This window comes from Gouania willdenowi, chromosome 14, assembly GCF_900634775.1.
Source record: "Gouania willdenowi chromosome 14, fGouWil2.1, whole genome shotgun sequence".
Taxonomy (NCBI): domain Eukaryota; kingdom Metazoa; phylum Chordata; class Actinopteri; order Blenniiformes; family Gobiesocidae; genus Gouania; species Gouania willdenowi.
In genome coordinates this window covers 14,858,592-14,877,849 of record NC_041057.1, presented here as the reverse complement: position 1 = coordinate 14,877,849, position 19,258 = coordinate 14,858,592, and the positions used below count along the sequence as shown (strand labels likewise).

The following is a 19,258-nucleotide window of genomic DNA, read 5'->3' as shown; positions in this document are numbered from 1 at the left end:
TCTCCTCCCCCTCCCTCAATCATTCACTTTACAAATACAGAGAAAATGCTCCACCAGCTCCACACACAGTCAATGGAAATACTCTTAAGAATGTGTGAAGGCATTGTTGACCTCTGTACCATTTGTCTCCTTTAAGTTATCTTTAATAGTCAGGGGTAAAAAAAATTATAATTGTTGGCAGGTTCCAGGGTGAGAACCAAACATGGAAGGAGAACTATACTGTGCATGTCTCTCTTTTGCTGAAATCAAAATTAATAGTATTAGACGTCATGTGATTTCCATGTAAAAGCATTCCAAGGCAACAATATATTTCTCCATACAGTAAAAATAATAATAGAAACCCTGCTGACAGCCAATTATTGATATTTACTATGTCACAAAGGGAACAGGTAGTCCTTCCTTTTAGCTAAGGGGTCACATACAGACTAGTTTGATCTTGGCCGCGCCCAAAAATTCCTATTATTTTTTTTTTTTTTTAAAGAGAAATGTCAACAATAGTGCCACTTTCATGTGTAATTGACCGTATATTACTAATTTCTAATTCCCAAGGTGTAGATATGCAACTTACATTACAGTGAGGGCCACATTATTAACATTCATCTCAGTATTTAGAAGACTGACCATTCTAATATTACAAGAAAGAACAAAGGTTTTTTGGTCGTTTTAGGCTTTTTTTTTTTTTTTAGTTTGACTTGTTTTGTTTGTAGTTATTCTGCATATTTGTTTTATGAGTCCCTGACATTTTGGCAATTTCCCCATCAAAAAAGGGGACATCATAAGTTTCTAGAAGTCCGCAAAATTCGACACAGGCAGCACTTTTAGAAAATAAATTGAACCCAGTCTATCTGTTTCATTCTTCAGTGTTTGTGAGTATTTTCCCATTATGTACTAAATGTGACCCGCGGTGTTGCTCATAGATGCACACATGTCAAGTAAAGTAAACCGTGAATCAATTATTTATTTATTTGTTTTTTTAATTATTGTGACCAATAATGCTTTCATAAACAATTATGACACAAAATGTGGCAAGTTTTAAAGCAACACAAATGCTGAATGAATAAAAACCAATGTTTGGAGTCTTCTCAGGAACCCCTTTGATAAAATGGACAAAATGTAACCATACAGAAGGCATTCAGGTGTGAATTTGGTGAAATACAAACTCACGCAGAAACAGTTATTTCAAAATACAAAATTAAAGCATCTGTAACACATATAAATATTACAATACAAAGAAAGACAGATTTTTGTTTCCTAAAAATGGGACTTTTAAACTTGTCACCTGAAACTTTTTCTACTTATTTTGCTTTTGGATAATACATTTTCATCTGCTTTACTCCCAAATGTATTGTTAAATAACCAATCAAAAGAAAAAAATCAAACTGTTTTGAAGCTATTTAAGCTTTTCCCAAAATCCAATATAATTTCTTTAATAATTCCCTATGTAATTACTTCATTTATGAGTGTCTGAGGGTTTACGCTGCACTCATCGGTCTCTCCTGAAATGACATCAGCACAGAAAAGCTGAGTCGTTCCAACGTGCAGTAGTGTTAACCCTGAACGCTGCGTCACGTGTCGGCAGATGGTAGTTACACAATGTCAAGTGGGCTTCGTGGTGATTTAACCCTCCTATGGAGCTATATGACAACTGAGGCGGTACGTAAAGAAGTTGGGTGTAATCTCTGATGGACTAATTGAAGTCTGAACACGGAAGGATTACAAACAGCTTACATGCTCCGCAGCAGCACCTTAATAAGACATTTTTGATGATGCATAGAAATGATTCCTTTCAGCCAAATATCTTCTCATCTTGTCAGGGTGGATCAGGAAAAAAAAAATCTGAATTTTTTTTAAATTTTCATTGCCATAGCAACACACATGGAAATGCATACAGGCGAGGGTTTGGGTTTTTTTTTTCCAGAGGTAAAAGTGCTTCAGTTTATCTTTCATTCCTCTTTGAGTCTTATTTGATTTTGCTTAAAGCTACAGCTCTCCTCTCCGTGTTCTGGAACAAAGCTCGGATCAGACTTTTCACCTCCAGGCTGGAAAACTCGGCGGCCAGCAGACCTTTGCCATTGGCCCACCTGAGGATGCAAAGTGTTTAATATGATGAAAAACAAGCCAAAAACATTGTGAAAACTCAAAGGTGAAGTAAATCACAACCATAAACACTTTTTTCAAAACAGAAAAAGAACAAAACATGTTGTTAAAGCTTAAGTTCTGACATTGACAGCTGTGCAGATATTATGAACATCTTTTTCTGTCAATTTGGCCTTTAAGGAATCTTAGAGAGGCATGCCAAAATGTAATATTGAATAGATGGAAAACGGTTTGGTTCACATCTACTTTATCTTTTTAAAAAGGCTTAGAAATAAACACAGAAAGACGTTTTAATAATAAAGATTCAAGCTGTTTATGCATACCCAAAGCATAATTATTCAATAAAACTGCCTGTTTAATGTTATTTTTCTGATTCGGTGTGTGTGTCAGTCAGCTCAGCTGGAGGGAGAGACAGGGCAAAGCACCTTTAAGTTTATCAAAATGCCATCTTTAAGTTATATGATGAAAAGTGTCTCACCTGTCGACGATCTCCTGCAGGTTTGCCCGCAGCACCACCACCAGCTCTTTGAAGGTTCCCCACTTCTTCACATACAGCGGCACTTCCTCCTGGTACTTCCTGTTCTTCTGCTCCTCGGCCAATGGGATGAAGACCAGCGGGCCTTCGTCGATGATGCTCTGACACAGCGTGTGGAGGTGCTCCCCGTCCTCTGAGGAAATATCCTGTAAAATGTAAAAATATGACAAAGAAGCATTAAAAATGTTTAAGGTAAACTGCTCCTCAAATTCTTGCTGAACTACATGCTGTTATAACCATATGATCTTATTTTGATCAAATTCCTCAGTGGGTTTTGAAGGCATGTTCATTAATTTGTTCATGTGAAGGTCATATGATGAGCAAAATAAAACCATGATAAGACGAACCTCGAGCATCATGATTTTGGTGATGATTTCTGCAATGGCTGTGTTGAGGAGGTTCCCCATGGCTTTGCAGTAAATGCTGACAGGAAGGACATCCTGCCACACGGTGCCCAGCTGTTTGAGCTGATGGATCACCTGCACATGAGGAAACAAAAAAGTTTTAATGCTTACATTTAAATAGATCCAAAAAATTCTACATTAACTGAATTTAACTTTCTTGGCAGATAATTTCCCTTTATATATATATTTTTTTTTTGTTTGTTTTTTTAAAAATAAATAAATCAAAAGCATCTACTCATAATCACTATTTGTTTAATATATATTTTAAACATTTTCTCAAGTCAAAATTGTTAATCGGAATGATTTGAATTTAAAATAATGTTGTTGTTTTTTATTATTATTTTATAAATTGAAAATATTTATTCAATTAAGTAATGAAAACCCATTGCTTTAAACATACAAAAACAATTAATACATTTATAATGTTCTTTAAGGTTAGATTTTTTGTTCATTCATGGCTCTGATTTACTCAGTTTATCCAAATACAGTATCACACCTTTTCTTCTACTTTGTGCTTCATTTTCCTGTTGTGAGTTCCAGTCTTCTGCTCTCACCTGTCTGACTGCTTTGCTTGCTGCGATGTAGTTGTCCTCATCGTCCAGGTTGCAGAAGTTGTGCGCGGTAGAAAGTCTTTCTAGTAATTCAGCTCGTTGCACGTTGAGCTGAGCTAAGAAACATTGGGCGCCTGGAAGTAAAACATGAGAGGTCAGAAGCTACTAGAAGCTATAAGACTGACAAACAATAAACCAAAGCTCTGATGCTGCTACATATCCATATCCTCCTCATTGTCCTGTGTGTGTCTTCTGACCTTGTGTCAACTTTTCCTTTTACTTATTTATTTTTTATCTATTTATTATCTATATTATGCTGCAGGCCCAGAGGCACAAATATCATTTTTACATGTTTTGGTGTAGAAATGACAATAAACGGTGAATCCTTGAATCCTATCTTCCTGTTTAGTTTATGAATGTCAGCTTCTACAGATGCATAACAAGATTTAGAAGAATATTAAGTAGCTGCTGCTACAAAAATCACACATGGATGTGTAAATTAAAAACAAGCTCTGTTGGAGACAAACAGAAACTTAGAGCTACTACTTAAGTAAAGTCAGACTGTCAAACACCTTCATATACAGGGTTTCCACACTTTTTTCAAGATGACTTTTCAAAACTTTACCAAAATATTTTACCAAAATTACGTGACTTAGTTCTGAAGCGCTAAGATCTTTTTTTGCGTATGAATTTCTTGGTTTTTAGCGTACGCCAGCTGAAGTGATCTTACCGACGCACAGTTTTATAAACGAGGTGGAGAATGAATTTGCTGAATTTGTGAGATCTCCTGATTCCCGCTCAATGATGCTGCCGGTATGCAGCACTCTGACTTTTGGGTTTAACATATTTTAAACATTATAATAATTCCAAAACAGTCAAAATTTTTCATGACTTTTCAAGGCTGAAAAATGGTTTTTTCAAATTCCACAACTTTTCCAGGAATTTCATCATCATGGGGACCCTGAATATAAAAATATATTTTGCAAACTGTGAGGAGATTTTGAAAACAAAGCCTGGGAAATGTCCTATTTAAAGATTCTTTGCATGCAAATAATAATATTCAAACTTAAAGGGTAGTCTGAATTTCACTCTTTCAAATGTAAAACTCAACAGGAAAAACAGTGTGGATGCTAATGCATGCACGGAGAGTTCACAGGGATCGATGGCTCTTCGTGACACTGATGAGTGTCCTAATTAACTCACCCAGTTTCCTGAACCCCGGCACCATGTCGACGAAGGTGGCCACGCCCTCATTGAGCGGCTGCGGCAGGTGGTTTCTGAAGTGGTGGCCCAGCGTGAGCAGATGGTGAGCCAGGTACATGCAATTATTGTGCTGGATGGCAGCCAGGTGGGGAAACTTGAGCAGGTTCTCCCTGAATGGGGAGAGACCAAACTAACCATTAACAGCTCTGATGGGACACACTGTGGTCTGTGTGGGACGTTATGCAGGAAGAGGCAAAGTTTCTTACTTGTGGTATGTTGGTACAACGTCGTAAAACAGTTGAAAAATGTTCCTCACAGTGAAGAAGAGCTGCAATGCACTAAGAGGGAGAAACAAACAGACCAACGGAGAAAATGAGGGAACAAAAAGATAAAAACAGTTTCCTTTAATTTGTGTATTTGGAGGTACTGAAATAACACCTGAATTAATTGGTGATTTCCACAAGAAGTCATGTTTTCTTTGTCATTTTTTACTCTCTCCTGCAGGCCAAAGTGGAAGCTTTAAAGGGCCGGATTTGGCACCCGGGCCTTGAGTTTGACACGTGATGGCGATCTTAACAGGTATGTTGGTGTGTAACGTACTGCTAGCTTGTGCCTCACTTATACAGATTTGATGGTAGCAGTACACTTTGTAGAGAAATGTGCACCATGTAAAATATGGTGCTTCTCATTAGAGCACCTGAGCTGAACTAAGAAATTGACTTTTTTGAGGTTTGTTTGCATGTTCTCTTGTAATTCTTGCAGGATTTTTCTTTGAGTGCACTAGCTTCCTCGTACAATCCAAAACATTTAGATTATTTGCTTCTGAAATTCGAAAAGCTGATCAGTGAGTAGAGACAATAAATAAATAAGTGTTATTTTAAAGTCTGGTTATTTGCGAATATTCAAAGAAATACAGCACAATTTAAGGTGTGTTTTGTCTTAGTTTGGGATAAAACTGCTACTGCCTTTACACCCTGAATGAAACTGACTATGTTCACGTGACACTGATGAATTAAAAAGGAAAGATGGATTGGGAGAAAGGATTGTAAATATGAATAGGTTTTCATGATAGATTTAAATCCTCATTCCCAGCACATTGTTTGAGAATATTTGCAGGGTAACACACTGCTGCTCATTCATACATCAGCAGCACAGAAAACAGTGATCTCTCTGTCACGCACCTCTGTGTGGAGCTTCCCACGGCCTCACACAGCGTGTTCAGAGCCAACTCCATCAGCTGCTGCACCGACTCACTGATGCGACACGCAGGCAGCTGCAGACTCAATGCAGAGAGCTGCTTGGAGTTCTCCATAATCACCTCGTCCTTCCTGCTCTCCTGTTTCCTTTTCCCCTCCGAGCTCGGAGGATTAGGCAGCTTGGGAATACGAAGTTTAGAGTCTGGTGTGATCTGATGGAATGTCAAAATCAAATCAAATTAAATTAATCAAACAGATGTAGGAAAACAATGAGAGATGCTCATTTCCTTCAGGTTTATCATTACAATTGAGGTTTCAGAAGTGCAGTGGTTACAATTTGTTAATGAAATTGGTGCTGAAAAGCAAAAATGTGTTTAACCGTTTGGACCAAAATACATTTAGATTTCTAAAGCAAGAGTAGCCTACAATCTACAAATACTTTTTTTGTTGATTACAAGCATGCTGAATTTTTAACTGTGTGTTGAGTTTTAAGAGTAATGTCCTCCCAACTCTGAATTAGAAGTTGAAGTTTCCACAGTCCTGCAATCATTCCTACTTTGACTGTGTTGTGCATCTTGGACGTCATTAGTTTGCGCGCTGCCACGATCACATCTCTGCACTTCTTGCTGGCGAAGTGGGAGTTAACGTCCCTGGCGTACTTGAGCAGATCTGTGGAGTCTCGTCGAAGATACTCCATCTGCTTCAGAGCCTCCTCAAACTCTTCAGTTTCCTTAATCACCTGAAGGAAAAAAAATATTAAAAAAACTATGAAAACCAAACAGATGAAGGCAAAAGACAAGACATTTTTTTCCATACACAAAGTTCTTACAGTGCTGTACTGTTCCAGTAGGCTACTGTCTGAAGGGATGGAATACAGCAGACACTCGTGGATGATGCACTGAGACAATTCCTCCCAAATCATCTCACCCAACAGTGTTGATAGCTTTTTATCTCTAATGGACACATCTGAAATACAACAGACAGAGTTGGTTTGACGTAAAGAACCACCAGAGGACAAAAGACCAAACAAAAGCAGATGTGGAGATGAACTTCACCTAGAAGGTCTGAATGCAGTGATTGGAGCACCAGGAGCAGTTTGCTGTAGACCTGAAAAGGAGTGGATCGCTCTCCGTGACGCTCCTCCAAACACTGTAAGGCCAGCACGGTTCCTTCCTCTGGCTGCTCCGTCACCCTCACCGACAGCGACGCGTACATCACCAGTGGCTTCAACATATTTTTCAGGAGAATCTGACCTGCAGGAACACAGAAATAAGCATACGTTTACAACAGCAAGTAAAAACAACATCACAGTGACTGTTGTTGCTTGTTCTTACTGAAGAGTTTGAGCTTATGCTGAAGGTCTCCCTGGATGGACAGAGCCTGCAGGACGCAGCACACCAGAGGAGGTGGTTTCGGTTCGCCGTCCTTGCTGGTGCTGCTTAGCCTCAGTTCCACCTTCAGGAATGCCTTTTCATTTACTGCATCTGAAAATATGCACATAAATTAGTTTCTGCATAAGATACGTGCAGTTGCAGCAAATTGCACCAAACATAGTGCCATAGGATAACGCGTGGAAGCTTCATTCTAAACATATGATAAGTCTTGATGTGCTTCTGACCACAACAGGTTAACTGCTCCCAACATTATTTGGGAATTATTAATGCACACATGCTTGCAAACAAAACCTGGAATACTAGGAGTGGCCTAACTCAACTTTTTCACTTCCGATACGATACCGATTATGCTGCTTTAACAACTGGTCGATATCGAGCCGATGCCGATACCAACACGAATCCTATATCCTTTTATTACTTATTTCTTCAGTGAGGAATGTTTAAAAAAAAGCTTGATCAACAGATATTACTCAGAGAACAAGAGTAAGCAACAGTGGGTATGAGACAAACTGACTAATTTATTATTAACCAATGTGTTACAAGCAATTGTTAAAGCTAGGGTAGGCGATTTCCTCCAGATATTTGGTCACATTTTTTAAGATACATAATGGTAAAGTTTATTGTTTACTTACTGCTGAATGAGACATGAGACAACGAAGTTTCTACACAATACAAGCGATGAGCTGGACAGAGCAGCTGTGCACATGAATGTGAGTGAGATGAGCACAGAGGGGAGGGGCGAGGGCTGTAAATGTGGAGCCATCAGGGAGGCTACATTCAAAATCATGCTAGATTTTGAAAATCGCCTACCCCACCTTTAACATTTGAGTACTCTACAGTTAAATAACCAATCAAATAGATAAATAATTAAACCCTGAAAAATAACCTCAATAAATCCAATGAGAACAAAAAACGTACCCCTCGAGGATGGTAATTTCCAGACGACGAGGCGCTTCCATTCTTCTCCAAGATGGTAGATCAAATTCTCACGTTGTACCGTCAGCTCAGAGCTGAGCGCACTGAGCAGCGGCAGCTCAGACGTCTTCCAGCTCTTCAGTGACTCCACACTGTTCTTAGCCTGGTTTTTGTTTTAAAAAGAGGCACACACTTCATAGTTCTCTATAACAGCCATATCCAGAATTTTCAGGTGAAACAAGAATGTTGCTTTAGTCGACCAGATTATGATACAGTTATAAATTTGTTAACTGGCCTCACCTTCTCCAGATGATTGGCTGCATCAACGTACTTCTTCTCCAGCAGAGCTTTGTTATACTCCTCCATTGCAGTGTGAAACTGAGCGACAACACATATGTCAGCCACCAACTAAAAAACACTTTAACAGTTTATCTGCTGAATCATGGATAATAGTCAAAGTATGTTCAGCATAAGACAAGTATCTCAGCATACACTTCTACTGGCCAATGTTTAGGTCATCTGTGATTTTGCTAATTTAAAGGAGCCCGTCAGCCAAAAAGACTTTGAATAAATAAGTGTAATACCTCTTTTAGGAGTTCAAGCATGCTTATAACAACTGTGTTTCTCTCCAGCTGCTGCTTCAACTTTGTGAATTCAGCCACAGCAACATGAACATTCTGCAGCACCTGAAACACAAACAGTTAAAACCCAGACACCGGCGGGAATGCAGCAATTTGAATTGTATGAATATACGTTACATACTTCAGTTTCTATGCAGTTTTTCAGAGCATCCATTTCTTTGGAGACAGTGTCAACCTGAACCATGAGATCCTCAGACGCTTGTAGGCACGACAGGAAGTCGCTGTACCTTTTATTGATCATATCACAAACTTCCACCTGATTAAGGAAACAAAAATAAAAACACAGTTATATCGATGAATATAACTTACATTAGCAATATTTCAACACACAAAAGACAAAAATTCCAGTTAAATTGTCCAGACAATTTGTACACTGAATCAAACTATTATTCTAAATGTGAACATTATAATCCTACTTTTTAAAATCACCTATATTTCATAGCTTTTTTATTCCTTCATAAATAACTAAACTAAACACTTTCCCTGGTTAATCTGGGTTAAAAAAATATGAGGCAGCACATTTATTTATCATTAACTTGTCAAATGTATTTGCTCAAAATAGAGTAAAAATGGTTTTCTAAATTACAGAATGCTACAGTGCACATTATTTGTTCGGGGCATAAACATTTTCATTAATGTTGATCTGAAAGAAGTTGAGGCGAACTATGCTACAGCTACATAGTGTGTGTGTGTGTGTGTATATACAGTATATATATGACGTCCAACAGTTAACAGAGCTTTTACCTTATGCATTTAGCCTTAACTGTTAACATATGTTTGCCCAGACGTAAAAGATCTATTAATGCTGTGTTTGACATTTTGTATTGTTTAACTTTAACAGTAGCAGGAGGAATCATTAAGATATAATTAATTATTTTCAAACTTTATTTAGTCTAACCGGTGGCTAAAGTTGTGCTAGCAGCTAGCTTACCTTAATTTCTTCCACTTTTCGCGACATTTTGCTAATTTTCCCCGAGAGGTCTTCCTTCTCCAGTTTTCCTGAACTGGCAAGCACTTCGGTGACGAACGAAGCCATTGTTGAAGATTAAGATGTTTTGTTTAATGTTGAAAAAGTGACTGTGGGACAGTACAACAACAACACAGGACCCGCCAGGTTTCTGATTGGCTCTGACACGTCACCTTCTTCTTCTTCGTTGGTATTTTATTATCATTGTCATTGGGCTGTTTCCTCATTCTATAAAGTGTTTTTAAATTATTATTTTTTGTTTTATGTAGCCAAATCTGAGAAATATGTTTTTTTCCCTTCTCCCTGGTATTCTTATTTAATTCAAATTTCAACAAATAGCTCTATACCATCGCCCTTTTCACTTTCTCCCAATTTGTATTTCTTGTTTTGAAATGCACAGATTTTATTCTTTTATTTATGATGTTTTTTTCTTATGATAATATATATATATTTCTTTTTTGCAACCCTTGATTGAACAAAAGTGTATGTGTTTGTCTTTAGCTTAGTGAATCCGCTTGCTGCTGCTCGTTTGTTTCCTCGGCAGATGGCGACATTGCAAATGTTGCTACCAGACATTATATACACGAAGAAGAACGAACCCGATCCCCATAGCAACCAAAATCATGCCTTGACCGTGTTTTATAGTTTAAAGTGTTTCGGCTTTGTTTAACGAGTTCATTTTACAATTTTAGCACTGCCTAATGTTTGACTTATTTCTTTACTGTACGTTGGTATCAAGAACTTAGAAAGTTGTTTTAAGTTTACAGGATTCGTGAAAACGGCCTGCTTATGAAAAGCTAAACAACCATCTTCATGGACGACTGCTGGAATACAGACACCGGAGAGGCTGTGTATCGGTCATGGGATGTGGTCAAAAACTTGAAAATAAAGTAAGTTCTTTATGTTTGAGAAACACATTTTGTTTGTCACAGAATCAATGAACACAATTACATGTTAGTCCAGGAAATCAATAAAGAATAAATCCTTAAGGTTTGAACCACTGCATGTGTTGCCTGTCTATGTGTTCCACAGAGTGCACGTAGAGAGGGTCACCTCCACAGCAGGTCTCTCCTCACACCTCCAGCAGCAGGTTTTGTCCCAGCAAGAAGGAGAAGACATTGAACTGGAGACTCTGAACGCCCAAGTACAGAAAGGTAAAGAAATCTCTGCTAGTAATTAAGTGATAGACGTTGGATCAACATAATCTCACATACATATTGTTATAGAAGTTCATCGTTTTACGGTTGGTTAACTTTGAAGTATTGGGGTTAATAAAGTCTATGTATTTTTTTACTCATCTGGCTTAAGAAACAGACCAAATACATGTATTTGTATTATTTCGTGCACCATGAGAATTGTATCTTAATTTTGTTGTACTTTGTGTTAAATGACAATAAAAGCATTCTATTCTATTCTATTCTATCTTTCTGTCTTTCTGGTTTTTTTCACCAATGTGTATCCTCATAGATTAAAAAAAGAAATTATTATTAGGGTAACAGTAAGAAAGGGATCTTTCTCTTATAGGTGATGAGGTTTCGGGTTTTTTCAATTTATGTATCAGAAATATTTAATATATATTATTTTTATTTATTTCCCGTCATTAATTGAAACGAGAGCTTCAGCTTCCCTTAATGTTGATGGTGGATGTTTGGACATGGTGGTTTATTTTTTCTCAGGTGATAATGAGGAGGAGCTGGTGGTGGGTTGGCAAGAAAAGTTCTTCAGCCAGGTGAAGTTCGGCCTCTGTATTTTACTGCCCATCAAAAACAAATACATGGTTAAGATTTAGGGATCATTTGAGGTTATTTCCCTGTGCTTGCATGTGAACCTCCACCTCGTTACATCTCATCCCTGTCAGTATGAGATGGAGCTGTATCAGAACGAGGCTGCATGTCAAACACCTTTGGACCGTCAGTACCACACAGAGGTTAAGGCCATCAAAAGAGGCAAAGGTCGGAGAAATCGAAGGATCTTTACATTCACTGATCATGACCGCTACACCAACTGTCTCCCTCTGGCACAGCTGGTAGGCCTGTGACTTTAAAAAAAAAAAATGAATAAAAAATACTACTATCTTTTACAAATGCCTTGTTGTTTATGGATTTTTAAAGCAACACAGCACTGATCTACTGACCACCACCAAATCAGGGCCCACCTTCCTGGCTGAAAGGATGGCCAGTGTGAGACACAGACGACAGGAGAGACGCACAATGTGAGTGAAACCTCAGAAAATATGAAACAAGTGTAAAAAAAAAATGTAATTGACGTAAATCTAATTTTCTGTGATATTTTTCCAGGGATTCCAGTGTTCCCAAAACAAAAATCATTAACTGGGAGCCCACAGAGGAGTTTGTAAAGAACAGCCGTATGGTTAATAATGCCATGCAGACCATGCATGTGATGGCGGACCTTGGCCCCAGTGGACGGTAGGAATACAGCGTTAAAGACCTCAGTAGTTCATGTTTACATGGGGCCACGACTGACAAATCACAGCCTCAGTGGAGTCTACAACTACACTGGACTGTTCACTATTTAACGTATTCATCCACTATAAATAGTTACAATTGGCAAGGACTTTTAAAAGCAATTAAGCTACATTTCAAATGCAAATGTACCTATATAATGAAAAACAAGCTAATATGTATTCACATACTATTACAGAAAAACTATATTTTAAAAGGTTTAATAAAGCAAACCAGTGAATATTATGCTTAATTTTACTATTTTCTAGTTATGCCATACAGGTAAAAGTCAGTGATTTCATATTGAAACCCGTTTAAGATGGTGACATCAACTAATAAACATCAGTCAGATGAGAAAAACCTTTTTTCTTGCTTTATGTTATAGAGCCAAAAAACATTTTATGCACTCAACATTTAAAAACATTATTCTTCTTCTATGGTTTGATTTTGTGTTTGGATTTGTTCCGTCAGACTGGGCCAGAAAGAAAACGAGTGTTTGTTGTTAACCATTAAAACTGATGCCAATGGGACGGTGATTGTGAAACCTGACTTCAACAAAAACAAAGAACCTTACAGGTAAGTTCACGTCAAAAGTACAGAGCTATCTACTGACAGACAGTCTGCCATATGTAGTGTTTATTCTTACCTAGTAATGTATTTATACATCTCCTTTTGCCTCTATATCAGTGCTGGGTTGATTTTAAACAAGAGTTACCACAGATTCACGTAAGTCAGGGGTGTTAATCTCATTTTAGGTTGCGGCCATACACAGACAAGTTTGATCTCCAGTGAGCCAATCAATAAAATTGCTGCATCTTTGAAAGAAAAAAAGTGAATGTCAACATTATTCAGCCCTATTTTTAACACTTCTACATTAAAACGGCTTTAAATATTGACCTCACTTAGAATTTCCTCGGGTTTTAAGCATTATATTAACTATAATGAGGTTCAGCTCTATGCTCATGATTTAAGGGTGATCGGTAACTTTTATCTGCTGGGGCCATAAAAATATGATTGCCGGAACAGAGAGTCACATCATCAACATTCTTGTCATTAAATGCATTAATACAGGAAAGAACAATGGGCGTTGTGTGTTTTTCCTCCATTTTTGTTGTTATTTTGTGTGTGCTTCTGCCATTTTGGTATATTTTTGTTGTCGGATTGTGAATTTTTGTTGTCATTTTGCTTACTTTTGTTTATTTTTCTGTCATTTATGTTATTGTAGATTTGTGTGCTGTGAGTAAATTTGTGTATTTCTGTTTTCCTTTTGTGTATTTTTCTCTAATTCTGTGTGTGTTTTTTTTTTAAGTTATTTTGTGTGTTTTTAGAGTCATTTTGTGCATCTACTTTGGGGCCCGCACAAAATTATATCGAGGGCTACATGTGGCCCCGAGACCACCAGATGCCCACATTTCTAATATATACAATATAGTCTTAATTTATGTCTCTTAAAATAGTTGCTGTTGTCGTTTATTTGAGAAAATTTTGGTGGTTAAAATAAAAATAAAAAAAAAATTAAATTGAATAAATGTTCATGTTTGTGTTTCAGGATCCTAACTGAGGGGGAGAAGAAAGATGTGTGGCGTCTTTGGGTAGAAAACGTCTCAGCACCCATGAAATCAGAGGAAAAAGAAAGAGAACAGAACATGTACAAGGATGTGAGTTTTATCTTCATCACTTTTACCACAGAAAAGGAGAATATACTGAGAGATAATGTCCTCTTTGAGATGCACGGCTTTGATCTTTTGTCATGCCCTACAACCTTGGTTCCCAAAGTGGGGTACGGGTACCCCCAGGGGTACGCAAATTGTCATAGGGGGCATGTGAATTAAAATTAAAAACACTGACAATATTGGAAAAAGCTCAGGTTAAAGCTAATGCTAATGTTAGGCTAATGCTAATGCTCGGTGCATGCTAATGTTAGGCTAATGCTAATGCTCAGTAATCGTTATTGCTAGGCTAATGTGAGGTTAATGTTAATACTAGGTTAATGTTATTGCTAGGCTAAAGCTAATGCTAGGTCAATGTTATTGCTAGGCTAATGCTAGGGCTATTTCTATGTTAATGTTAATACTAGGTTAATGCTAATGCTAGGCTAATTATATTGTTAGGCTAATGCTATTGCTAGGCTGATGTTAACGCTATGTCAAAACTAATACTAGGTTAATATTAATGCTAAGATTAATGCTAAGCTAATGCTAATTCTGTGCTATCGTTGATGTTGACGTGAGATTAATGCTATTGCTTGGTTAGTGCTATTGCTAGGTTAATGCTAATGCCAATGCTAAGCTAATGCAGTACGACGCGGGCCAGCCCCTGCATCCTCACTTGCAAATATTGTAGTTATTATTATTATATATTATTCCTCAACAGGATAGGTACACTTTACTGTAGGCAGGACGACATTGTATATTACATTACATTAATATGTTTTTAAGTGTGCCGGAGTAGGGGGTACATGACTATGAAAAGTCTGGGAATCACTGCTCTACAGCAAAACATTTAAGAATTAAAACCATTCTCACATTCCAAATTTCAGCTTCTGTTAAACTTGTGCTGAAAGTGTAGCAATTTAATTTTTACCAGTTTGGTTAGGAAACACAATTGTTTGTTGACTATAAAGGCAAAAGGCAGAATGACCATCTCACTGTTTATTTTTCCAGTTGTATGTAAGACACAAAGAGTACTTCAACAGCCTGGTGGGACAGGACTTTGAAATGGTAAGGCATTTACTTCATATTTAACAAAGACTAAAGAGTTGATCATATTTCTTCTCATTTCCCACATAATGTCCAATGTCCCTCAGCCTCCTTTAGGTGTGCTACGCTATATTATGAATGGTGAGATAGGTGAGCAGGACATTTGTGCTTATTAGAATACATTTGTTAAAGTCATGTTTTTTTCTTTTCTCAATCACCGATCGTTGTTTATCTCCACAGTCTCTGCTAAAGGATTTGAATATGACAACTTGTACATCCACTTCCTCATGGAGCTGCCTAACAGTCAGTCACATGCCCTCAAAAAAAGACAATAAAAACATCACATTTATCAGATATTTGTCAACATTTGAGTCTGTATTTTTACTTTGTGTTGCAGATTGGTCCAGTTTACCCAACCAGCCTTTGTCAGGTGTTACCCAAACCTGCCAGACCAAAACACTGGGCAAGGTATGTTTCCATCAGACTGAACTGGTGGGTATCTTTAGAACGTGTCTGCAGCTTATGGTAAAACTATGATTGTGTCTGCCAATAGGAATGTGTAGCGTACTTCAGTTTCCCTTTCAGCTTTGAGGCTTTTTACGTCAGTGACAAAGAGAGTGAAGGTTTGTATCAGCCTTAGATGTTAACGTTGGATTGTTGTAGTTGATAGTTGTAATGTTTTTGTTTTGTTCCAATTTTCAGAGTTAGTTCCTCAGTGGCCTGTCATCTACTTCAAGGTTCTTTCTTTGGACTCCTGGCAGCGTTATCGCACTGAAGGCTACGGCTATGTGCTTTTTCCTGCCCTGCCTGGTACGCTTCTTCTCTGCTGATTTGATATAGTTTTACTATCAGTGCATTTGTTTCAGTGCTGCTTCTAAACTAAACATGATTGAATCAGGTTCATGCCTCTGTGAGAGAGTTTGTCTGCACACTTCAGATGTTTTTACTGAGTGTGCGTTTCGTCCCACTGTATAAAACACATTTTCTGATGCTGATCAGGATAAAAGAAGTTGGGTTGATGACAAATTCTTCAGATTTGTAACAAGCACATATTTAACATTCTGATTTTGGACTGATATTTTGGTAGAGTGATCCAGAAGCATGGTAAAAAATTAAGTTTCAGATAACTTTGATTAGAACCCTACATTAGATTTCGAAGATGATTTAGGTAGACATTTGGAAGAAAAAGGATGTGTCTTAAAGGTTGGACCCGCTGCTCAAAGTTTCCCTGAAATTGCCTAATTACATATACATTATATACAAATAACATTATGGAAAATGATGGTTCAAAGATTCCACCAAAGTGTTGTGATGCCCTTAATCAAGTAGATTATGAAGGGAAGCAGATTAGTGATTTTGTCACCACCGACACCATGCGTTTCTTTGAAACTCTGGATCTGCCACAAAAATTCAACATGTCAACCAAGCCACGGTGTTTGCTAAACTTTCTAAGTAACATTTTTATGCAAGTTCCAGTTTATGTTTGCAGAACCAAACCACAAATGATTCCAATATGCCTTTTTTTATTTGGCTCGCAATATTATAGTATAGACTAGAGCAATTTTAAAGTCTCTTGTGCAACTTTAAATATTAATTTATTTGCATAACATTTGGACCCTAATAATTTGACCAGCTGTGGATTCCAGTGCAAGGGTTCTAATATAGAGAATCTAACAAAATGTTTTTGGACCACCCTATTATTCTGGGCATATCTCAATTTTAACAATCATATTTGTATATTTGTTCTGTGTGTGTGCGTGTGTATGTAAGGTAAGCACACGATCACGTGTCACACGTGGAGACCTCTTCAGACCGGGACGGTTTCTGCACTCAGACGCTTCTTTATTGGAGGCTCCCCGGAGCTTGAAGACCAAAGCTACGTCAGAATTCCTGGGACCTTCAAGGTGGGATTAGAGCTCAGTAGAAACACTGGAAGGGAAAAGTTGAATTACCATTCATTCAGATTCAGAATACATTATTCATCCCGTAGGGGAAATTTGGTTTCAGTTACATCCTGTCCAAGAAACAGGAAAAGACAATCACAAATAACTTGGGAGTACAGGAGCGGAAGTACTGTGTGTTGCAAGCCTTTAAGGCAGCGCCCGTATCTTAGATGAGATGTGGAAAAACATGAGGTAAGGAGAGGGAAAAAGGCAGGTCCCACACTGACCTCGGTACACACAGAAGCGCCAAAAGACACGATTACAACAAAAGGCGTTGAAACATGATCTCTTTGCTTCATTCTGTACAGTTCAGCCCGTTGTAGATGACATGAAACGACCTTGAGTAGATCTGACTCAGAAACAAAGTTCCAGGTGGTGGTGGGGAAGAGGAAGAGGAGGAGGGGAACAGAGCATCAGTTACACAAACATCCTGGAGAATAGTCAGATAAGCCGGCCTTGAACGGCTGGCTTGGGGAGTCAAATGAGATCATGATTTGTCAGACTAAGCACAATTTTTCTTCAGCCTTTGAGTCCATCTCTCAAGCAGTAAATCCAATATGGTGGCCTTATCTCAAAAGCTGAGCAGTTTAACTTCTCCAAGTTAGATTCCATTTGTAATGAAACCTAATGGCAAAAAAATTAAGGAAGCTGATTTAAACCTGTAATAATCATAAAATGAATGATTCTATTTTGGTTTATTTGTGTTTGGCTGCAGGGAGAGAGGTTGAGTCGCTTCGGCTTCTGCACTGAAACTTCAGGAAGTGTCGCATTCAATCTGCACTGCATCCAACAGTCCAAGTAAGTCCAGAGAGGATTCCATCGTCTGTTTGTCAGACACGCTTTGCACAAGAGGAGATATTCAACTGTAGCCACGTGCGTTCGCACTCTGGTGTGGTTTGAGAAACTGTTACATTTTAAATGGTTGGTGGACTCATTATTTACTAGAATAGAGAAGCGTGTTGGAATGGCATCAATTTCATTCAGTGTAATTACATCAAACAATAAACACTGTTTGGATTGACACCAAAGCAGGTATAAAAGTTGGATGATTGTTACAATAAGAAACGAGGTGTAAAGGTAGCTTAACATTCTGGTGAAATGTCACAATAATTGCTCGTTTCATTTCTATATACGTATAGAAGGTTTTTAATGTCTTGATATTTGGTGTCTCAGGGCCTTTGTTGATGCCACCATGATGAAGATGAGGAGACAGAGAGTTTTTGAACAGCTGGGAGGATTCAGTCAACAAGGAGCTGTTTGCAACATCCTCGGTAACAACTCATGAGATGTCTCAGAGTTTGTACTGTGGAGCTTTAAAAGTAGAAGCTAAAATGACTGCAGTATGAGACTATTATGATAAGAGTGTAGAGAGCACTTTAAAATAATTTTTTTTGTAGTTAACCATCTTTATCTAAAATATCCTTTTTTTAAATTTATTTTTCCTTTAACAGAAGCTTTTCAGAGAGCCAGGAAAAGAATGCAGGACGCCAGAGAAAGCCTCCCAAAAGACCTCATCAACGCAACATCACAACTCCACATCGAATCTTCGGCATAACTGTGAAAATTAGCCTTGCAGCAAGTCTGTTTTGCAACGATTTTAAATTTAGAATGAATTAAAAACCAAAAAGGTCTAAGGCCATGAACTAGGATCAGTAAAAAAAACAAAAACAACGACCTATATTTGGATGTAAATGTGAGTAAATAGACAGAAGTTCATGGAAGATATTCAGTATTAGTGTGTACCTACTGGATAAAGGTTTTATTAACTTGTACAGTGATTGTTTTTAGGCCGTAAAATAAACAAAAACTGTTAAATAAAGATTCTCATTTTGAAGAATTTGTTTATTTTCTGTTATTTATACAGTGATAAGATGCAAGATATCAATCAGGAGCATTATTTGTTGTGCTATTTTCTCTGTTTGCTTCTAGAAACATTAAATTAATTTAATATTTCCTACTCATTGAATGCTGAAACATTTTTTTTAAGCTTGTGAATGAAAAAATATGTTTAAAAAGTATATGCCAGGAGTATTATTAATTCAAACTTGAGATGTCAGGCAGTGATATAGAAATCACAATAATACCTTTTCCGTGTTGCATTCACAGTCCGTAAAATAATTGGCTCAAGTCAAGACATAAATACTGTATGACTGAACGCTCTGAGGGTAACTTTGTTTTTAGATTAGGTAAACCAAAGAGCAATACTTTATTTCCTTCTGTGAGGTTAAACAACACCTAAGCTTAAGATCTG

The 19,258-nt window shown here is 37.6% G+C and overlaps 2 protein-coding genes across 4 annotated transcripts; one reads left to right on the top strand and one right to left on the bottom strand.

The window, feature by feature from the left end:
* Positions 1-1,807: 1,807 nt before the first annotated feature.
* Positions 1,808-10,063, bottom strand: zw10 (zw10 kinetochore protein). 2 transcript variants are annotated; one of them, XM_028466534.1, is made up of 16 exons: positions 9,868-10,063; positions 9,058-9,192; positions 8,880-8,981; positions 8,596-8,673; positions 8,299-8,458; positions 7,321-7,470; positions 7,042-7,239; positions 6,816-6,952; positions 6,543-6,725; positions 5,972-6,198; positions 5,057-5,128; positions 4,791-4,960; positions 3,533-3,721; positions 2,980-3,111; positions 2,576-2,778; positions 1,808-2,081 (listed from the first exon to the last, which is right to left on the bottom strand). In XM_028466534.1, exons 1-16 carry the CDS (start codon positions 9,970-9,972, stop codon positions 1,944-1,946), a joined length of 2,379 nt encoding a protein of 792 aa, XP_028322335.1. In that variant the 5' UTR covers positions 9,973-10,063; the 3' UTR covers positions 1,808-1,943. The 2 variants fall into 2 exon arrangements, with proteins under 2 accessions (XP_028322335.1, XP_028322336.1); XM_028466535.1 differs by having other exon boundaries at positions 3,591-3,721.
* A 429-nt stretch (positions 10,064-10,492) lies between these two features.
* On the top strand, positions 10,493-18,771 carry mks1 (MKS transition zone complex subunit 1). Of its 2 annotated transcripts, XM_028466787.1 has the most exons (18): positions 10,493-10,793; positions 10,936-11,057; positions 11,580-11,632; positions 11,762-11,929; positions 12,015-12,115; positions 12,201-12,329; positions 12,837-12,941; positions 13,915-14,023; positions 15,029-15,085; positions 15,172-15,214; positions 15,305-15,367; positions 15,462-15,532; positions 15,618-15,687; positions 15,767-15,874; positions 16,835-16,968; positions 17,723-17,805; positions 18,181-18,278; positions 18,459-18,771. In XM_028466787.1, the coding sequence occupies exons 1-18, from the start codon at positions 10,717-10,719 to the stop codon at positions 18,560-18,562; spliced, it is 1,695 nt and encodes a 564-aa protein (XP_028322588.1). In that variant the 5' UTR covers positions 10,493-10,716; the 3' UTR covers positions 18,563-18,771. The 2 variants fall into 2 exon arrangements, with proteins under 2 accessions (XP_028322588.1, XP_028322589.1); XM_028466788.1 differs by lacking the exon at positions 18,181-18,278.
* Positions 18,772-19,258: the final 487 nt, after the last annotated feature.